We start from the raw sequence: 22,792 nt of genomic DNA, 5'->3' as shown, positions 1-22,792 counted from the left end.
TTGCCCCCACCTGGCTGAGCCCATGGACACAAACTTTGGGTACCGCCAGTCTCACTATGCCGAACCGATGTGTGCAATGGGCACCCCGAAAGGTCCCAATATGGAACATTTGTGCCGGGTTGAAGTGGAAGGCACCCCGGCTGTGGCCCTATTGGACTAAGGGAGTCTTGCAACCCTGGTACGAGCCAGTTGGATACAAACCAGCGAGTATACGGGTCGGAAAATAGGGGTGTTGTGTATATGGGGACTTAAAAGACTATCCCACCGCACTAGTGGTGATAATCACGCCAGCGGGAAGGCAGTGCCACGAGGTGGGGGTTGTGACTAATCTTCACTATGAAGTGATAATTGGAAGAGACTTTCCTTTAGTATCTGTGATGTGTCCATCTGTTGTCCCACCCACGGAGCAACTGCCGGCACCAGAGGCAACCAGGTTACATTCTCCAGAAGTAGGGCATGAACCTGGTGGCCCGGAGGAAGAAGTGCTGGCGGTAGGGATAACGTTCCCTTCGGTGGAGGAGTGGAAGAATTCTCCCATAGAAGTATTGGCTGGAGAGGTGGAAGACTTGCCGCCAGGACCCGAGTTGTCAGACTTGAATGTAGCAGGTGATAATTTTGGTACGGTGCAACTCCGAGACCCTACTTTGGCTCGTGCCAGAGAAAATGTACTGTTTGTAAATGGGGAACCCCAACAACCTGGGGCAACTACAGTGTTGCCACACTTTAAGCTGAACCAAGATTTGTTGTACCGAGTGGAGAAAATACGTGGGGAAATGGTAGAACAGTTACTGGTACCTCAGGCATATCGTAGGCTGGTAATGGACTTTGCGCATGCACATATCTTGGGGGCATTTGGGCCAAAAGAAAACCCTAGACCGAATTCTGCAGCAGTTCTACTGGCTAGGGGTCCATGAAGAAGTTAAACGGTATTGTAATTCCTGTCCAGTGTGCCAGGTAACCAGTCCCCAGCCTCACTTTCGGAGTCCCTTTGTGCCTTTACCAATCATAGAGGTACCCTTCGAAAGAGTGGCAATGGATCTGGTCGGGCCTTTCAATAAGTCGTTAAGGGGACACCAACACATCTTGGTAATTCTAGATTATGCTACCCGATATCCTGAGGCCATTCCTCTGTGCCACACATCAGCTAAGCTTATAGCAAAGGAACTCATGGGTATATTTTCGAGGGTGGGAATTCCTCAAGAAATTTTAACAGACCAGGGAACCCCCTTCATTTAAAAAATTATGAAGGAACTCTGCCGTTTGCGAAATGTTAAACAGTTGCGCACATCGGTCTATCATCCCCAAACAAATGGTCTGGTAGAAAGAGTCAATAAGACGCTGAAGAACATGTTAAAAAAAGCAGTTTCCAAAGATGGGAAGGACTGGGATCTCTTATTGCCAGAATTGTTGTTTGCAGTGTGTATTAGTACAGCAGTGGGGCCAGTGCCTGCGCCACCCAGCTCCCTAGCAAGGGATAGGTGTAGGGTGTGCTAGGGCGACAGGTTCCTGATCAGCGCCCGGTGTGGAGCCGGCATAGGGAACGTTAGGAGCGTTAGGGACACTGACTCAGGGGAGTGCAGGAGGTCTCCACGTCCCCTTTCCCTATCGCAGGGCCCACCATTGTAGCTGTTTCCCTTCCCTTTGTCTTGTTGTTTTAGTTAGCGGCCTGCGAGTCGTGTCACACAGGACAGTATCACGTGCCGCGTCCTGTTGTTCTAGTTACCGGCCTGCTGGTCGCGTCACACAGTACTGGTCCACATGACAGATCATGGAAAGGGTGGGGCCAGTAGACTACAAGGTACAACAGCCAGGACGGAGAAAGTCAGAACAGGTTTACCATGTAAATTTGCTTAAACCATGGAAAGATAGAGAAAACCTTGGTGGGGATAGTCTGCTGCCTGCGTTTCAGATGGAGAAGGCTCCATCACCTCGGGGCGAGGCAGGAGAAGCCCAACCCGCAGTCAAAATTGCAGACACTTTGTCTCCTAGACAAGTTCAGGAGGTCCGGGAGTTCATTAGCCTAAATACAGATGTCTCTTCGGAGCTCCACGGACGCACCTCCCTAATCCAACATGACATTGTCACGGAGCCACAGGCCAAAGTCCGACTAAAGCCATATCGGGTGCCTGAGGCCCGGCGACAAGCCATCTCGGAAGAGGTAAAAACTATGGTACAGTTAGGGGTCATAGAAGAGTCCCAAAGTGAGTGGGCCAGCCCAATAGTCCTAATACCGAAGCCTGATGGGTTGCTAAGATTCTGTAATGATGTTAGAAAACTTAATGACATTTCAAAGTTTGACACCTACCCTATGCCTTGGGTTGACGAGTTGATAGAGCGATTTGGGCAGGCACGGTATTTTACAACTCTGGACCTCACAAATGGTTATTGGCAGGTACTCCTAACAGAGGCGGTGAAGGAAAAAATGGCTTTTGTAACACCTGAGGGGCTGTTCCAGTATAAGGTGTTACCCTTTGGATTGCATGGCGCACCAGCAATGTTCCAGCGATTAATGGATATTGTTCTCCGTCCCCATCGCTGTTATGCCTCAGCCTATCTAGACGATATTATTGTGTACAGCACAGACTGGGAAAGTGACTTAGACTCTCTGCGACAAGCAGGGCTAACTGCCAACCCAAAGAAGTGCTCCATAGGGTTGGAGGAAGCTCGGTACTTGGGTTACGCCATTGGGAGAGGAGTTCTCAAGCCTCAAGTAAACAAAGTGGAGGCAATTCAGAACTGGCCCCATCCCCTCACAACAAAACAGGTAAAAGCCTTTTTAGGTTTGGTGGGATATTACAGGCGGTTCATTCCCAACTTTGCAACCCTGTCAGCGCCTTTAACAGACTGCTTAAAAGAGAGGAAATCAGTGATGGTCCACTGGAATGATCAGTTAGAGGAAGCCTTTACAAAGTTAAAAGGGGTACTGTGTGGTACACCAGTCCTGATCACTCCAAATTTCAAAAAAGAGTTTGTTGTGCAGACGGATGCCTCTGAGATAGGGCTCGGGGCCATCCTGTCCCAGTAGGAAGAGCATCCCGTTAGTTTCCTAAGCCGGAAGCTTACCCCAGCTGAAACCAGGTACAGTATTGTGGAGAGAGAGTGACTGGCTATCAAGTGGGCACTGGAGTCATTGTGCTACTATTTGCTGGGGAGAACATTTCGGTTGATGACAGATCATTCCCCTCTTACGTGGATGAGTCAAGCTAAGGAGAGGAATGCCCGAGTCACCAGGTGGTTCCTGTCCCTGCAAAATTTTAAATTTTCAGTAGAACATCGGACAGGCAGACTACAGGGGAAGCAAAAAAAGAAGAAATATGCAGCACTCACCAATGTAGCTGAAAAACTGTGAGTCTTTATTTCACATAATTTCCATCAAATGTGTGGACATGCAGGACGTGGAGGAATGCTAGGGGAGGGAGGTGCCGGACAACGGTCGTTTCGTGATTACTCGCTTCTACGGGTCCAGGTGAGGGGATTAACTAAAGGTCATTCCCTATATAGGATCATAGACCTTACTAATTAACATACATAACAAGTTGTGAAACAAACATTTACAAAAAAATATATAGTTATACAATATACAGAGTGCAAGATACTAGTAAAGAATAAATCTTTCCATATCGATTTACAAGATAATCTATATTTTTACAATATCATAGGAACATTATAATCTAAATAACTTTACATACAGTTTTTTATATGACATTTTTTATAAAAATACTGATAGACCGATACGGTCATTTAGTCCCAAAGGACCTTGTGCGTTCGTTTTCAGGATCCATTTTGCTTCTTGTTGCAGTAAAGCTTTGTCACGGTTCCCTCCTTGAGGTGGAAAATTGACCTTTTCAATCCCTGCAAAACTCAAAATTTCTGGGTTGGCTTTCTGCACATCTTGAATATGCTTAATTAGTCGCAGTGAGCCCTTTCCTGATGTAATAGATCTATAGTGTTCACCAAAGCGTATCGTAAGTGGTCTTATAGTTTTTCCAATATAAAAATAACCACATGGACAAAAAATAATACAAACCACGAATTTAGTTTGGCAAGAAATGTAGTTTTGTACCTTATGTTCCATAGAGCCGAAATGTATAGAATTCCCTGTCAGGTGAAGATGACAGTATCTGCAGTGACCATATTTATAATTTCCTTTTATTGATAAATCTCGTAGCCAATTTTTTTGAGGGGGATGAAGTCTATGATGTACTAATAAATCCCCTATATTATGTGCCCTTTTGTATGCAAATTGAGGAACTAATTTACCATCTGTGTGTAAGGTTTTTTCTGCATCAATGAGATGCCAGTGTTTTCTCACTGCTGCATGTATTGCTCTATCCATTGCACTATGTTTGAAACAAAAATTATTTTTTTTGTAGGTTTGACTACACTATTTAATTTTTAGTCCTTTCCTTTAATAAATCCATCTGAGAAAATGTTTTTACCCTTTCATATGCTTCATTTAATAAATTCATAGGATATCCCCTTTGCAAAAAACGTTGTTTCAGCTCAGAAATTTGTTCATTAAAAATGGTTTCATCATTATTCAGTTTTCTTACTCTTAGCATTTGACTATATGGAAGTCCCTTTTTAGTGTGTAATGGGTGAGCGCTCTTATAATGTAAGTAATTATTTGTTGCGGTTTCTTTTCTAAACACTTCTGTTTTTAAAGAGCCATTTTTTATTTTAAATTTGACATCAAGAAAATCTATTGTGTTTCCCCCAAATGAAAATGTGAAGCGCATGTTGTCACTGTTCACATTGTTCAGGTATTTTACAAAATCTGCAAATTCTTCCTGAGAACCGCCCCAGATAATAAAAATATCATCCACAAAGTGAAAATATGCTTGTAAATGTTTTAAGTGTGGATTTAGGGCTGTTTTTATATAAAACTCTTCAAACCGTGCTAGGAATAAATTTGCATAAACACAAGAGACTGGCGTGCCCATTGCTGTGCCCACCCTTTGTATGACACAAGAGACTGGCATGCCCATTGCTGTGCCCACCCTTTGTATGACACAAGAGACTGGCGTGCCCATTGCTGTGCCCACCCTTTGTACGACACTAGAGACTGGCGTGCCCATTGCTGTGCCCACCCTTTGTATGACACAAGAGACTGGCATGCCCATTGCTGTGCCCACCCTTTGTATGACACAAGAGACTGGCATGCCCATTGCTGTGCCCACCCTTTGTATGACACAAGAGACTGGCGTACCCATTGCTGTGCCCACCCTTTGTATGACACAAGAGACTGGCGTGCCCATTGCTGTGCCCACTCTTTGTATGACACAAGAGACTGGCGTGCCCATTGCTGTGCCCACCCTTTGTATGACACAAGAGACTGGCATGCCCATTGCTGTGCCCACCCTTTGTATGACACAAGAGGCTGGCGTGCCCATTGCTGTGCCCACCCTTTGTATGACACAAGAGACTGGCGTGCCCATTGCTGTGCCCACTCTTTGTATGACACAAGAGACTGGCGTGCCCATTGCTGAGCCCACCCTTTGTATGACACAAGAGACTGGCATGCCCATTTCTGTGCCCACTCTTTGTATGACACAAGAGACTGGCGAGCCCATTGCTGTGCCCACTCTTTGTATGACACAAGAGACTGGCGTGCCCATTGCTGTGCCCACCCTTTGTATGACACAAGAGACTGGCGTGCCCATTGCTGTGCCCACCTTTGTATATACCACTTATCCAGAAATTTGAAGGCATTATGTGTCAAAACATAATTGACACACAATGCCAATCACAATGACAATCGAGTGACTCGATAATAAAGGAAATAAAATCCTGTGATTTGTTTGTGTAAAATCTCCTTTATTGCTGCTATGCCTTTATCATGGGGGATGCTGGTATATAGACCTCAGCATCAATAGATGCAAGGGCGAAATGTGGTTGCCAATGAAAATCTTTCAATTTTTTCAATAAATCTCCTGAGTCTTTTACAAAGGATATCACAGCTTTTAGTAAAGGTTTTAGTAGCCAGTCTAAGTATTGTGAAAGTGGTTCAGTCAAAGAGTTTTTCCCTGAAATTATAGGGCGACCCGGAGGCTCTTTTAAAGACTTGTGCACTTTTGGCACACTATACCAATAGGGAATTTCTGGGTATTCTGGAAAGAGTTTTTCTGCTCTCTTTTTTGATAATATCCCCAATTGAACATACTTTCTTAAAAGAGATCTTAATTTGTCCTTATATTTATGCAAAGGGTTGTCATTTAGCATACAGTAGGTATTACTATCATTCAAGTGATTTACGGCATCTTGTATATAGTATGTCTTATCCAAAAGAACCAAATTCCCTCCTTTATCAGATCTCCTGAAAACAGTATCATTCCATCCCTTCATTTCTTGCAAAGCTTTCATCTCAGATGCTTTCAAATTTTTTTCTGACATGGGATAGAGTAAAGCTTCTACATCCTTGATGACCATATCATGGAAAAGATCGATACTGTTCCCAGGAGATATAGGAGGCATGAAATTTGATTTTATTCCTCCTTTAAAAGGTATTGGTATTTCTTCGTTGGAATTAACTGATTCCAGGGAGAAATCCGGTTCAGTTATACTCATTAACATTTCAACATCACCTAAAAATTGTCTGGGACAGATATCTAAATTTAGCATAAAGCCTAAAGGACCAATAGTTGGAGTTTTCTCACCTTCATGTATAGGAACAGAAACTGCAGCTGAAACACTGGAAAAAGATTTTTTAAGATGTAGCTTTCTTATACTTTTAAACAATTCAATCCTAAAATCGACATAATCAAATTTTTCTGGAATACAAAAATTTAAGCCTTTAGATAGAACTTCAGTATGTTCACTGGATAATTGGCGCTTTGAAAGGTTTATTATACATAGATTGTCCTTGGAGGTGTTATTTCCTCCATGATACTTGCTTGCGTTTCTTTCCTTGATTTTGTAATTTTCCGGCCTCGTCTTGTTTTTTTCCTAAATGGGGCGAATTATTAGAGGTAGAAGGAAAAGTAAGCATGCTTGAGTCCTCTCGATCGTCTGCAACACTTGAGTCCGAATCCGTGGTCCATCCTTCATAGTTATTTTTCTTTTTATGAGCCATGTTGTATCTCTGTTTTTTTAGAAAAAGAGGAACGATTTTTATTCCAGGAAAAACGAAAAAAGTGGTTTGGTACCGTGTTAGCCAGTAGAAAAAAGTATATAAAGTGCTCTCAGTGAGAGAAACAAAATAGGAATCTTGTGGGTATGATACCTTTTAATGGCTAACAAATAATAGTGAATGTTGTTACAAAGCAAGCTTCCTGGACTGCTTATGTCCCTTCATCAGGCTGATATGACAAAATATTTGAAGAAACCTTATTTATATACAGTTTAACCCCTTCACCCCCAAGGGTGGTTTGCATGTTCATGACCAGGCCAATTTTTACAATTCTGACCACTGTACCTTTATGAGGTCATAACTCTGGAACGCTTCCATGGATCCCGGTGATTCTGACATTGTTTTCTCATGACATATTGTACTTCATGTTAGTGGTAAAATTTCATTCAAATAACTTGCGTTTATTTGTGAGAAAAACGGAAATTTGGCGAAAATTTTGAAAATTTTGCAATTTTCCAACTTTGAATTTTTATGCCCTTAAATCACAGAGATATGGCACCCAAAAAACTTGATAACTAACATTTCCCACATGTTTACTTTACATCAGCACAATTTTGGAACCAAAATTTTTTTTTGTTAGGAAGTTATAAGGGTTAAAAGTTGACCAGCGATTTCTCATTTTTACAACACCATTTTATTTTTAGGACCACATCACATTTGAAGCCACTTTGAGGGGTCTATATGATAGAAAATACCCAAAAGTGACACCATTCTAAAAACTGCACCCCTTAAGGTGCTCAAAACCACATTCAAGAAGTTTATTAACCCTTTAGGTGCGTCACAGGAATTTTTTTGAATATTTAAAAAAAAATGAACATTAACTTGTTTTCATAAAAAAAATACTTCAGGTTCAATTTTTTTTATTTTACCAAGGGTAAGGCCGGTTTCACACTAGCGCTTTTTCAGCGCGCGCACGGCCGGGGGTAGCTCCGCCCCCGATCCGGCTCTCTGCCCGGCGTGCCCGCCCCTTCCTTTTAGCGCCGCCTCCTAGCGGACAGCGGCGCCTGCGATCGGCGCACCCTATCTTTAGCATAGGGTGCGCCGATCGTGCGCAGGCCGTGCGCTAGTTGCGCTTTGACCTGCGCTGCGCACTTTTGACGGTGCGCCGTGCGCGCCAAAATCAAACTTTTCGGATTTTGGCGCGCACGGCGCACCGTCAAAAGTGCGCAGCGCAGGTCAAAGCGCAACTAGCGCACGGCCTGCGCACGATCGGCGCACCCTATGCTAAAGATAGGGTGCGCCGATCGCAGGCGCCGCTGTCCGCTAGGAGGCGGCGCTACAAGGAAGGGGCGGGCACGCCGGGCAGAGAGCCGGCTCGGGGGCGGAGCTACCCCCGGCCGTGCGCGCGCTGAAAATGCGCTAATGTGAAACCGGACTTACAGGAGAAATTGGACTGCAAAAGTTATTGTGCAATTTGTCCTGAGTACGCTGATACCTGATATGTGGGGGGAACGACTGTTTCGGCGCATGGCAGAGCTCAGAATGGAAGGAGCACCGTTTGACTTTTTCAATGCAAAATTGGCTGGAATTCAGATTGGACGCCATGTCACGTTTGGAGAGTCCCTGATGTACCTAAACAGTGGAAACCCCCTACAAGTGACCCCATTTTGGAAACTAGACCCCCCAAAGAACTTATCTAGATATGTGGTGAGAACTTTGAACCCACAAGGGCTTTACAGAAGTTTATAACGTACAGCGGTACAATTAAAAAATCATATTTTTTCCACAAAAATGATCTTTTCACCCCAATTTTTATCTTCCCAAGGGCAACAGGACCCTAAAAGTTATTGTGCAATTTGTCCTGAGTACGCTGATACCCCACATGTGGGGGTAAACCACTATTTGGGCGCATGGCAGAGCTCGGAAGGGAAGCAGCGCCATTTGACGTTTTTGGCTGGAATTGAGATCGGACACCATGTCGTGATTGGAAAACCCCTGATGTACCTAAACAGTGGAACCCCCCCACAAATGACACCATTTTGTAAACTAGACCCCCCAAGGAACTTATCTAGATGTGTGGTGAGCACTTTGAACCCCCCAGTGCTTCACAGAAGTTTATAACGCCCGGGCGTGAAAATAAAAAATTCGTATTTTTTCCACAAACATGATCCTTTAGTCACCATTTTTTTATTTTCCCAAGGGTACCAGGAGAAATTGGACCCCAAAAGTTGTTGTCCAATTTGTCCTGAGTATGCTGATACCCCATATGTGGGATAAAACTACTGTATGGACACACGTCAGGGCTCGGAAGGGAAGTAGTGACGTTTTGGAATGCAGACTTTGATGGAATGGTCTGCGGGTGTCATGTTGCCTTTGGAGAGCCCCTAATGTACCTAAACAGTGGAAACCCCCACAAATGACACCATTTTGTAAACTAGATCCCCCAAGGAACTTATCTAGATGTGTGGTGAGCACTTTGAACCCACCAGTGCTTCACAGAAGTTTATAACGCCCGGGCGTGAAAATAAAAAATTCGTATTTTTTCCACAAACATGATCAAATAGTCCCCAATTTTTTTTATTTTCCCAAGGGTAACAGGAGAAATTGAACCCTAAAAGTTGTTTTCCAATTTGTCCTGAGTACGTTGACACCCCATATGTGGGATAAAACTACTGTATGGACACACGTCAGGGCTCGGAAGGGAAGTAGTGATGTTTTGGAATGCAGACTTTGATGGAATGGTCTGCGGGTGTCATGTTGCCTTTGGAGAGCCCCTAATGTACTTAAACAGTGAAAACCCCCACAAATGACCCCATTTTGGAAACGAGACCCCCTAAGGAACTTATCTAGATGTGTGGTGAGCACTTTGAACCCCCAAGGGCTTCACAGAAGTTTATAATGCCCGGGCATGAAAATAAAAAAATCGTATTTTTTCCACAAACATGATCAATTAGTTCCCAATTTTTTCATTTTTCCCAAGGGTAACAGGAGAAATTGGATCCCAAAAGTTGTTGTCCAATTTGTCCTGAGTACGCTGGACACCCCATATGTGGGAGAAAACTACTGTATGGACACACGTCAGGGCTCGGAAGGGAAGTAGTGACGTTTTGGAATGCAGACTTTGATGGAATGGTCTGCGGGTGTCATGTTGCCTTTGGAGAGCCCCTAATGTACCTAAAGTGGAAACCCCCCACAAATGACCCCATTTTGGAAACGAGACCCCCTAAGGAACTTATCTAGATGTGAGGTGAGCACTTTGAACCCCCAAGGGCTTCACAGAAGTTTATAATGCCCGGGCATGAAAATAAAAAAATCGTATTTTTTCCACAAACATGATCAATTAGTCCCCAATTTTTTCATTTTCCCAAGGGTAACAGGAGAAATTGGACCCCAAAAGTTGTTGTCCAATTTGTCCTGAGTACGCTGACACCCCATATGTGGGAGAAAACTACTGTATGGATACATGTCGAGGCTCAGAAGGGAAGCAGTGACGTTTTGGAATGCAGACTTTGATGGAATGGTCTGCGGGTGTCATGTGCATTTGGAGAGCCCCTGATGTACCTAAACTATTGAAACTCCCCACAAGTGACCCCATTTTGGACACTAGACCCCCACGGAACTTATCTAGATGTGTGGTGATCACTTTGAACCCCCAAGTGCTTCACAGAAGTTTATAACGCTCGGACGTGAAAATAAAAAAATCATTTTTTTCCACAAAAATGATATTTTTGCCCCCAATTTTTTATTTTCCTAAGGGTAACAGGAGAAATTGGACCCCAAAAATTGTTTTGCAATTTGTCCTGAGTAGGCTGATACCCTACATGTGAGGGTAAAACACTGTTTGGGCGCATGGCAGAGCTTGGAAGGGAAGGAGCACCATTTGACTTTTTCAACTCAGAATTGGCTGGAATTGAGATCAGACGCCATGATGCATTTGGAGAGCCCCTGATGTGCCCAAACAGTGGAAACCCCCAATTCTAACTCCAACCCGAACCCCAACACACCCCTAACCCTAATCTCAGCCCTAACCCTAGCCCTAACCCTAGCCCTAACCCTAACCCTATCCCTAACCCTACCTAAACCCTAACCCTAGCCCTAACCCTAATGGAAAAATGGAAATAAATACATTTTTTTTATTTTATTATTTTTCCCTAACTAAGGGGGTGATAACGGGGGGTTTGATTTACTATTTATGGCGGTTTTTATATTTGGCAGCTGTCGCACGCTAAAAGACGCTTTTTATTGTAAAAATAGTTTTTGCATCACCACATATTGAGAGCTATAATTTTTCCGTATTTTGACCCACCGAGTCATGTGAGGTCTTATTTTTTGCGGGACGAGTTGATGTTTTTATTGGTACCAATTTCGGGCACGTGACATTTTTTGATCGCTTTTTATTCCGATTTTTGGGACGCAGAATGAACAAAAACCAGCGTTTCATGAATTTCTTTTGGGGGGGTGCGTTTACACCGTTCCGCGTGCGGTAAAATTGATGAAGCAGTTTTATTCTTTGGGTCAGTACGGTTACAGCGCTACCTCATTTAGGTCTTTTTTTATGTTTTGTCGGTTTTATGCAATGAAAACTATTTTATATAAAAAATAATTATTTTTGCATCGCTTTATTCTGCGAGCTATAACTTTTTTATTTTTTCGCTGATGATGCTGTGTGGCAGCTTGTTTTTTGCGGGACAAGATGACGTTTTCAGCGGTACCATGGATATTTATATGCGTCTTTTTGATCATGCGTTATTACACTTTTTGTTTGGCAGTATGATAATAAATCATGCCGATGCTTCCCTTTAACCCCCGGTACACCGCGATCATGTTTGATCGCGTTGTGCAAGGGGTTAACATGTCGGGGGCGGTCCGTGACCGCCCCTGACACATTGTGCCGGGTATCAGCTGACACCCGGCCGTGATCAGCGGCGCTCACCACGTGGGCGCCGCTGATCGCGGTAGACGTACTATCCCGTCCATGGGCATAGGGGCCCGGGTCCCATGGACGGGATAGTACGTCGGATGTCAGAAAGGGGTTAAAGCACAACATTTCAATAAACAAACAATGAGCTTGGAGAGAGAATCCTTAATTAGGTAAGATCAGATAGGTAGTATGAAAAGTTCTGAAGATCAAAGCGCTACTTGGAGGAGATAGCTCAGATATGGTAATGGGTCATAAAACCTTCTGACAAATTGAGTCCTGTGTGAATAGAATCAAAGATAGTAATGAATTTATGCTCCCACACTCTCCGATGCGTCTGTGATTTAAAATTGCCTTTTAAAATGACAACTTTCATATTGCCTATGTTGTGTCCTGGACCACAGAAATGTTTGGCCACAGGTAAATGGGTTTTTTTGTCTGTAATTGTATGACGATGAGACCTCATCCTTGCTCTCAGTCTCTGTCCTGTTTCTCCAACATAGAGGCCACCCACAGGACATATATTGCATAGAATTAAATACACCACATTGGAAGAGGAACATGTGAATGTCCCTGGGATCTTATAGTCCTGCTGTGTGTTGGGAATTTGGATTTTGTCTTTGGTCTCTATATGAATGCAGGTTTTGCATCTTCTCCCATTGCAAGGAAATGTTCCTCTTGGTGAATCTGAGGGCATTGAACTTCGGATAATGATGTTTCTTAGATTGGGAGGTTTTCTGTAACATAGCAAGGGGGGGTCTTTGAATAGTGTTTTTAACCGGTCATCCTTGTGTAGGATATGGTGAAGTTTCTTAGCCATTTTTCTGAGTATTTCAAGCTGTGTGTTGTAGGTCACTACCAGAGGTACACGATTTTCCTCTTTTTTTCTGTATTGAAGTACTTGACTTCTAGGGATCCTTGTGACCCTAACGATCTGACCATCAATGGAGGTGGGATGGTAACCTTGATTTAAAAATGACATTTTAAGCTGGGTTAGGTGTTCATCCCTGTCCTTGGGACTGGAACAGATATGGTTATATCTGAGGGCCTGGCTGTAGACAATGGATTTCTTAATGTGTTTAGGATGGAAGCTGTCCCATTTGAGGTATGTGGGACGGTCAATTGGTTTCCGATATACTGATGTTTGGAATGAACCATTTTGGATTTTTATGGTGGTGTCTAGGAAGTTGATTTTTGTTTTTGAATGGTCTAAAGTCAAGTTTATGGTTGGATGAAATTTGTTGAATTTGTCATGGAAATTTAGAAGTTCTTGTTCAGGCTCAGTTCAGATTATTAATATGTCATCAATGTAACGGAAATAGGCAAAGGGTTTGATGGAGCAGGATGCTAAAAAGTCATTTTCCAGTTTAGCCATGAAGAGATTAGCGTACTGGGGTGCCATTTTACTTCCCATAGCGGTGCCGGTGCGTTGTAGGTATAGCTCCTCACCGAAAGAGAAAACGTTGTGTGTGAGGATGAATCTGGTAAGTGCTATTACAGACTTGGAGGGGATCCCATTGGCCTCAAGAAACATTCGGCAGGCCGCTAGTCCATCTTCGTGTGGGATGTTGGAATATAAGGATTCGACGTCCATGGTGGCTAAGATGGTGCTGTCGGGGAGGGGACCGATCATGGATAGCTTATTAAGCAGGTCTGTAGTGTCCTGTATATAGCTGGCTGTCTTCCTTACCAGCGGCTTGAGGATGTTTTCAATCCACCCTGAGAATTTTTCAGTTAGTGTTCCCACCCCTGAGATGATTGGCCTCCCTGGGTTGCCTGGCTTATGAATCTTGGGAAGCATATAGAAAGTTCACATCCTTGGATTCTCGGGTATTAAGTCCAGAAGGTTTATGGGGTCTGTACATAGACCTTTGATGACTCTTTTCAACTCCCTCAGATATTTTGGAGTTGGGTCATCATCCAGTTTGGTGTAGTACTGTATATCCATCAGTTGTCTGTGAGCCTCTTTGATGTAGTCGGTTGTATTAAGGAGAACTATGGCACCATCTTTATCCGCAGGCTTAATAGTGATCTCCCTGTTGTTCTTAAGGCCGTGAATCGCCTTTTTCTCCTGCAAACTTATATTAGATGTTTCCTTTGCTTTTTTATCCAATATCGTGGACTGCATCGAATGTCTAAATGAGTCAATATATTGGTCCAAAATGGTGTTGCGGCCAGAGGGAGGAGTCCAGTCAGAGTTTTTCTTATTCTCTAGTTTGACTTGAGTTTGGCTGCCCAGAAGCCCCAAGTCCTCTTTGACAGAGAAGAACTCCTTCAGTCTAAGTCTCCTGAAGTATTGTTCCATGTCACTACAAAGTTCTGTTTTGTCTAGAGGTTTTGTAGGACAGAATGTGAGACCTCTGGAAAGTACATTAAGTTCTAGATTAGTGGGTTTGTAAGATGACAGATTAATAACACAGCTGACTGTACCTGTGTCCTTCTGGTGGTTTTGCCCCATGCTGTAGTGTTTAGGAGGGTCTTGACTGGTGCTGGAATGTAATCCTGCTTTCAGTCGAAGTCTGTGGAGTTTCTTTTTCTTGTTGTATATTAGGTACGACTGCAGTGTTGTATAGAAAAGCTGCATTTTCTGCTGTATGTCACCAGCAATTGTACTCCTTAAAGTTTGTATTTCCATTTGGACCGTTTTCTTGGTGCTGTAGAAAACATGAATAAGGTGGTTCCGTAGTCTCTCCGAAGTCCTATAGCAGAGGTGTTGTGAGTAATGAGTATTGTAGGTATTCCGAATGGGATTCTTTAAGCTTAGTCCTTTGGGTATTAAGTGCTCCTTCTTGCATCTTGTTAAAAAGAAGATGTCGCTATCCAGTTGTGCCAGTTTCTTCAGACGATCTTTCAGTTCCATAGATTTACGGTACATTCTGGTATCCTCCATTTAGTAAAACGAAAAAAGTGGTTTGGTACCGTGTTAGCCAGTAGAAAAAAATATATAAAGTGCTCTCAGTGAGAGAAACAAAATAGGAATCTTGTTATAGGAATTTTGAAATAGGAATTTTGTTTCTCTCACTGAGAGCACTTTATATATTTTTTTCTACTGGCTTTTTTCTGCTTCCACGAGATCAGGTAGGGAGTCCTCATCCTCTTGACCGTCTTCTGAAGCTAGCCGACAGCTTGCTATCATTGGAAAGTTCCGGTCATGGTACTCCTTAATCATATTCACATGGACAGTCTTTTGTCTTAGCCCCTGATCATCTAAGCAAGAAGATAATTGGTATCATTTAGTTTTCTGTGAACCCGGAAGGGACCCTCCCATGTTGTCTGCAGTTTATTCTGCCAATAGGGAACAATCATTAAGACCTGTTGTCCGTCTACAAACTCCCGATAGCGTGCTTTACGGTCATACCATGTCTTCTGTCTGGTTTGAGCCATACGCACATGACTCTGGGCTAAACTAGTGAGTTGAGCCAGGGTTTCTCGCAGCTTTAGGACATAAGGGACAACAGGGGCTCCTGTATCTTCAACTTGTCCCTCCCAATATTCTTTTAGCAGGGTTAAGGGTCCTCGGACCTTTCTTCCATAGAGTAGTTCAAAGGGGGAAAACCCGGGGGACTCCTGGGGAACTTCCCGATAGGTAAACAAGAGATGGGGTAGGTACTTCTCCCAGTCTGAATCTCTGTCAGTGAAGGCCCGCAGCATATTCTTCAGAGTGCCATTGAATCGTTCACAAAGTCCATTTGTTTGGGGATGATACGGGGTCGTTCGGATCGCTCGTACTCCACAGGTGCGCTACAGACACTGGACCAGCTCTGACATGAACTGGGATCCTTGGTCTGACAAGATCTCACTGGGGAATCCTACTCTGGTGAAAATGGTAACCAGGGCCTCGGCCACCTTGGCTGCAGAAATACTTGACAAGGCCACAGCTTCTGGATATCGGGTGGCATAGTCCACAACAGTGAGAATGTACTGCTTTCCAGATTTACTTGGTTTAGCCAGAGGTCCAATGATATCGACAGCTACTCTTTGAAAGGGTTCTTCTATTATAGGGAGCGGTTGCAGGGGTGCCTTTGGGTGATCTCCGGGTCGCCCTCTACTCTGACAAATGTCGCAAGTTCGGCAGAAATGCGCTACGGCTTGGGAAATCCCAGGCCAATAGAAAGATTGAGTCAATCGTCTCTCAGTGCGTGTTTTGCCTTGATGGCCAGCAGTAGGAATGTCATGAACAAGGTGTAATAGGGGAATTCTGTATTTCTGAGGAACAATCAGCTGTTTGCTATAAGTCCAGGGCTTATCTAGGGAATCAGCATTGGTAACCCGATACAGAAGTTCATTTTCTCTGATAAGAATCATAGAATCGTAGAGTTGGAAGGGACCTCCTGGGCCATCTGGTCCAACCCCCTGCTCAAAGCAGGATTTGCTAAATCATCCCAGTCAGATGTCTGTCCAGCCTCTGTTTGAAGACTTCCATTGAAGGAGAACTCACCACTTCTCGTGGCAGCCTGTTCCACTCATTGATCACTCTGTCAAAAAGTTTTTTCTAATATCTAATCTGTGTCTCCTCCCATTCAGTTTCATCCCATTGCTTCTAGTCTTGCCTTGTGCAAATGAGAATAAAGTTGATCCTTGTACAATGTGACAGCCCTTTAGATATTTGTAGACAGCTATTAAGTCTCCTCTCAGTCTTCTCTTTTGCAAACTAAACATTCCCAAATCCTGCAACCTTTCCTCATAAGACAGGGTTTGCAGACCGGTCACCATTCCAGTCGCTCTTTTCTGAACTTGCTCCAGTTTGTTGATGTCTTTTTTAAAATGTGGTGCCCAAAACTGGACACAATATTCCAGATGAGGTCTGACCAAAGAGGAGTAGAGGGCAATAATGACTTCACGTGATCTAGACTGTATGCTTCTGTTAATACATCCTAGAATTGCATTTGCCTTTTTTGCTGCTGCATCACAATGTTGACTCATTCAGTCTGTGATCTATTAGTATACCCAAGTCTTTTTCACATGTGCTGTCACTTAGCCCTATTCCTCCCATTCTGTATATGCTTTTTTCATTTTTATTGCCCAGATGAAGTACTTTGCATTTCTCCCTGTTAAAAACCATTCTGTTAATTGCTGCCCACTTCTCCAGTTTATTTATATCTTTTTGAATCCTCTCTCTCTCTTCTCTAGTATTAGCTATCCCTCCTAGCTTTGTGTCATCAGCAAATTTAATCAGTTTACCCTCAATTCCTTCATCTAAATCGTTGATAAAGATGTTGAACAATACAGGGCCCAGGACAGAGCCCTGTGGTACCCCACTTGAGACATTCTTCCAACCGGATGTGGAGCCATTTATGACCACTCTTTGGGTCCGATCACTAAGCCAGTTATGAATCCACCTAACAGTTGCCTTGTCCATTCCATACTTAGTCATTTTTTCAATAAGGATTGTATGAGAGACTTTGTCAAATGCTTTGCTGAAGTCAAGATATACTATATCTACAGCATTTCCTTGATCCACCCAATCAGTGATTCCGTCATAGAAGGAAATTAAGTTAGTCTGACATGACTTATTAGTTACAAACCCATGCTGACTCTGTTTAATCACTTCATTCTTATCCAGGTATTGACATACATGTTGTTTAATAATTTGTTCAAAGATCTTTCCTGGTATAGAAGGAAAAGCTGCAAACTCTCTTCCCTGTACAGCGCTTGCCATCCCTAAACCTTGATGATCAATTCTATTATGTAAACAATTCATTGATTTGAAACTTACCTTTGCAGTCTTCTCTTCTGTTCAGCAGGGGGGCTTCAAGCTCATGCGTGCTTGTCGCACACTGACACTGAGCCACTCACACTGCCCTTTCCAGACACAGCGGCTGGATTGATCTTTAGGGACAAAAATGCAGATTAGATAGATATTAGCATGGAATAACTTAGTAACATAGTTAGTAACGCCAAAAAAAAAACATTAGTCCATCCAGTTCAGCCTATAAAATTCTGTCAGAATAAATCCCCAGATCTACGTCCTTCTAAAGAACCTAACAATAACAAGCAGATTCTACCCTGAAATATTCCCCTTCATTGTCCCCTTCTTGTAGTAATATGCCCCATCATTGTCCCCTTCTTTGAGTAATATGCCCCATTCTTTTAATAATGTGCCCCATCCTGATCCCCTTCATGTAGAAATTGCCCCATCATGATCTCCTTCATGTAGAAATTGCCCATTCCACCTCCATCATTTCCTCCTCACCACCCAATCATTGCCCTCTCCATCACTCACATCATTGCCCTCTCCCCATCATTGCCTTCTCCCCCATCACCCGCATCATTGCCTTCTCCATAACTCCCATCCTTGCCCTCTTCACTACCACCCCATCTTTGCCCTCTCCCCCATCATTGCCTTCTCCATCACTCACATTATTGCTTTCTCCATCACTTCCATCATTGCTATCACCCCCATCACTCCCATCATTGCCTTCTCCATCACTCCCATCATTGCCTTCTCCCCATCATTTCCTTCTCCATCACTCACATCATTACACACACACACCTCTCACCTCTCCGCGAACTCGCCGGAAGCTTCCTCTCACTGGCACAGCGGCTGCGGAGCTGAATGATGATGTTATCCAGCAGCACTGCTGACTGCCATGTGAGGCAGGAAGCTACAGATCTGGAGCGAGGACACTTGTAGATGAGGTGATACCACGTGCCAGCAGAGAGGGCTCTGCATGCCATAGGTACGCCATCACTGGTCTAGGACAATTTGTTTGCACCACTAATTAACAGCAGTTACAATACCAAACTAGGTCGGTCCCTATAGGATAAAAACACAAGAATTATACTGTATTTTCACATACTATCTATTCCTGACACTGGAGTGGCTTATAAACTTACAAAGTATATAGCTTGAGGTCTGGGGTCTGCCAATATGTGGCTAGTTTTCTGACTGTTTCGGATAACATGATTTTAGTTTTTTTTGTCTAGTCTCACTTGAATATAGGTCAATATTAAATTGTCTCCTGATGAGTCGTCTTTGGTGAGGATGATGAAACCCGTAGAAATGAGAGGCTTGGAGAGTGAGTGTGTATATGTCACCTCATCCTATATACCCTCAACCTATTAGTCACCTACTGACTAACCTTCAGGGAGTGAATTATGGGTATAGTTTTACATTTGGAATTAATAAAGTTTATTTTTTCCTTTCATCAGTAAACATGAGGAATGACAAGAGACAACCCCTTTAAGAAGATCCAACATTATGAACATAAAAAAGGCTTCTCCCCTATGTGATGTCTCTGATGTTTATTAACAGTTGATTTTCAAGTAAAATATTTCCCACATTAAGAAAATGAAAAAAGCTTTTCCTCTGTGTGACTGCTGTGATGTCTAACAAGATGCTCTTTCCGGTCAAATCATTTCCCACATTCTGAACAGGAAAAAGGCTTCTCCCTTGTGTGAGTTCTCTGGTGCCTAACCAAATTTGAGTTAAGATTAAAAGATTTCCCACATTCTGAACATGAAAAAGGCTTCTCCCCTGTGTGACTTCTATGGTGAGTAACAAGCAGTGATTTATCTGCAAAAGATTTCCCACATTCTGAACATGAATATTGCTTCTCTCCAGTGTGAGTTCTTTGGTGCTTAACAAGATTTCTTTTCAGGTTAAAACATATCCCACATTCTGAACATGAAAAAGGCTTCTCTCCTGTGTGTATTCTTTGGAGTGCAACACAATGTGATTTGTTGTTAAAACGTTTCCCACATTCTGAACATGAAAAAGGCTTCTCCCCTGTGTGAGTTCTATGGTGAGTAACAAGCAGTGATTTATGTGCAAAACATTTCCCACATTCTGAACATGAAAAAGGCTTCTCCCCTGTGTGAGTTCTATGGTGAGTAACAAGCAGTGATTTATGTGCAAAACATTTCCCACATTCTGAACATGAAAAAGGCTTCTCCCCTGTGTGAGTTCTATGGTGAGTAACAAGCAGTGATTTACGTGTAAAACATTTCCCACATTCTGAACATGAAAAAGGCTTCTCCCCTGTGTGAGTTCTATGGTGTTTATCAAGATTCCCTTTCTGGTTAAAACATTTCCCACATTCTGAACATGAAAAAGGCTTCTCCCCTGTGTGAGTTCTCCGGTGTGTAACAAAATGTGATTTGTTGTTAAAACATTTCCCACATTCTGAACATGAAAAAGGCTTCTCCCCTGTGTGAGTTCTCCGGTGTGTAACAAAATGTGATTTGTTGTTAAAACATTTCCCACATTCTGAACATGAAAATGACTTCTTTGCTTTAGGAGCAGTTTGCTTTTTAATGTCTCTTTTGTGACTTTGATTTTCCTTAGTAGTCGGTAATGAATCAGAAGATGGGACCTGTTTCATAGGATCAGATGACAGATCTTTGCTGTGAATGGATGATGATATATCTGGAGTAATGGTAATCACTTCAGTTGTATCTTGTAGGATCTCAAGATCATCAGATTTAATAGTTGAAGATGTCAGCTGTCCCTCTGATCTCCTGGTACAGTCATCTGCTAAGATAAAAAAACAATTTTTTTAATAAAATATCCTTGAGTTTTATATTCTTGAACATTTCTACTTAAACTGTCCATAAAAATGGCAAGCTATGTAAAAAACTTTAATTATTTACCAAGACAATGACAATTCACAGTCTAATAGAAAACCTTGTTGGATGAACCAGTAGTGTGCGGTGTTCAACTGTCCGTTCATTCTGCCTCCCAAATATCAAATAGAAAGAAACCAATCAATGTTATGTAAGCAAAAATAATACCAATTCTCATCTCACAAAAACAAGTCCCCACTCAGGTCCATCATCTGTCATTGGAAAAACAGAGGTTCCCACACTATTAGTGGCTCAAAGGCTGTTGAAAAGCAACAGAGTTTCTATAAACCAATCCAGCAAAATCCGCTCTCACTCCGGAGTCTTGCAGTGTGCGCAAACAACATTTAGGATCCCTGTATTTAGCAATATTATAGTGAGAAGAATCCACTTAATTTTTGGTGTGTGTCTCCTGGAGCACAATCTGGGCATTATGTGCTGGGTATCAAAATGGCAAATGTGTAATTTTCACTCTCCAACATCCACTGCGTGTTAATTTCCGGAAAGTGGCTGTGGAATCAAAATATTCACTCCTCCTGTGGTCTAAATTGCTGGTACCCCTCGTTTGATGATAGAAAAACCCACAATGGTGACAGAAATATCTTGAATCTGACAAAAGTAGTAATAAATAAAAAATGACCCCCGCGGTCACAGGGGTCGCAGCTGCGACGGGGCCCGAGCGCTTAGGGGTCTGGGCCCCCAGTCAGGGCATTAATGCCCTGACTGGCGTATGGAGCCCAATGAGCAGAGGAGGCCCGCATTGGGCCCCAGCGGCGGGGCAGGCTGGGCGGGAGGGGGGTCAGAGAGGCACCATGTCAGCACCGACCCCCCCGCCGCATTGAACTGTACCGGCGTCTATGATGCCGGTACAGTTCAAAGCAATGATGGAGGAGAGCGTCAGCCGACGCTCCCTCTCCCATCATTCCCCTGTCTGCCTCTGACACATGCGCACTAACTGTTTATCAGGCAGAGCAGGAGACAGGAGCTGGGAGCAGCGGAAGCACGATTAGAAGGTGAGGAGAGTTTTTCTTTTAGTTTATGCAACAGTACAGCCAGGACTGTGGGGCCATTCTCGGGGGGGCTGTATACCATGGTGCTGTATACCATGGGGGGTGCTGTGCTGTATACCATGCAGGGCTGTATACCATGCAGTGCTGTATACCATGGGGGGTGCCGTGCTGTATACCATGGGGGGTGCCGTGCTGTATACCATGCCGTGCTGTATACCATGGGGGTGCTGTACTGTACACCATGGGGGTGCTGTATACCATGGGGGTGCTGTATACCAAGGCGGGGTGCTGTGCTGTATACCATGGGGGGTGCTGTGCTGTATACCATGGGGGGTGCCGTGCTGTATACCATGCCGTGCTGTATACCATGGGGGGTGCTGTGCTGTATACTATGCTCTGCTGTATACCATGGCGGGGTGCTATGCTGTATACCATAGGGGACTGTATACCATGGGGGGTGCTGTGCTATACACTTCATGTCCTCAGAACTTCCAACCCTCATCCTGGGAAATTTCAACATCCCCATTAACAGCCCTACCTCCACATCTGCATCCCAGCTTCTATCACTAACCACCTCTCTAGGCCTCTCGCAGCTTTCAACCTCTGAGACACACAAGGACGGTAACACCCTGGATCTGGTCTTCGGTCAGCTCTGTTCAATCTCCCACCTAAATAACTCACCGCTTCCACTCTCTGACCACAACATTCTCTCCTTCACGCTCACAAATCCTCGCCCACCCCAGCTTACTCCTACCTACCACACAGTCAGAAATCTACAAGCCATTAACCCTCAGACACTTTCAGATTCCCTACACTCATCACTGTCCCCAATCTCCTCTTTATCCTGTCCTAATCTGGCTGTTCATCACTACAATGACACTCTTAGAAGCACCCTTGACCAAGTAGCTGCCCTCACCCTCAGAACCTCCAAGCACAGAGTAAAACAGCCCTGGCTCACATCGCAAACTCAACTTCTCCAGCAATGCTCTAGGAGTGCTGAATGCCTATGGAGAAAAACCCGCACACCTGAAGACTTCATCCACTTCAAATTTATGTAAGAACCTATAATGCTGCCCTTCACCTCGCCAAACAGACCTACTTCACCACCCTGATCTCCTCACTAGCCAACAACCCCAAGAAACTTTTTGACACTTTTCACTCCCTCCTCAGGCCAAAAGCACAAGCCCCTATCACAGACATTTGTGCTGATGCCCTGGCCTCCCACTTGACAGA

At 43.7% G+C, this 22,792-nt stretch overlaps 1 protein-coding gene across 1 annotated transcript in view; it reads right to left on the bottom strand.

The window, feature by feature from the left end:
• Positions 1–19,095: 19,095 nt before the first annotated feature.
• LOC141074077 (uncharacterized) overlaps positions 19,096–22,792 on the bottom strand; it is a 50,557-nt gene continuing 46,860 nt past the window's right edge. The window contains exon 4 of the mRNA XM_073561594.1: positions 19,096–20,460. Within this exon, the coding sequence (XP_073417695.1) occupies positions 19,343–20,460 (1,118 nt within the window). The 3' untranslated portion in view covers positions 19,096–19,342. The remainder of the gene's footprint in view (positions 20,461–22,792) is intronic.

Source organism: Dendrobates tinctorius, unplaced genomic scaffold (assembly GCF_039654945.1).
Source record: "Dendrobates tinctorius isolate UK_male_01 unplaced genomic scaffold, ASM3965494v1 ptg000322l, whole genome shotgun sequence".
Lineage (NCBI taxonomy): Eukaryota > Metazoa > Chordata > Amphibia > Anura > Dendrobatidae > Dendrobates > Dendrobates tinctorius.
The sequence above is the reverse complement of the archived record's forward strand: the minus strand, read 5'-3'. Positions and strand labels throughout refer to the sequence as shown.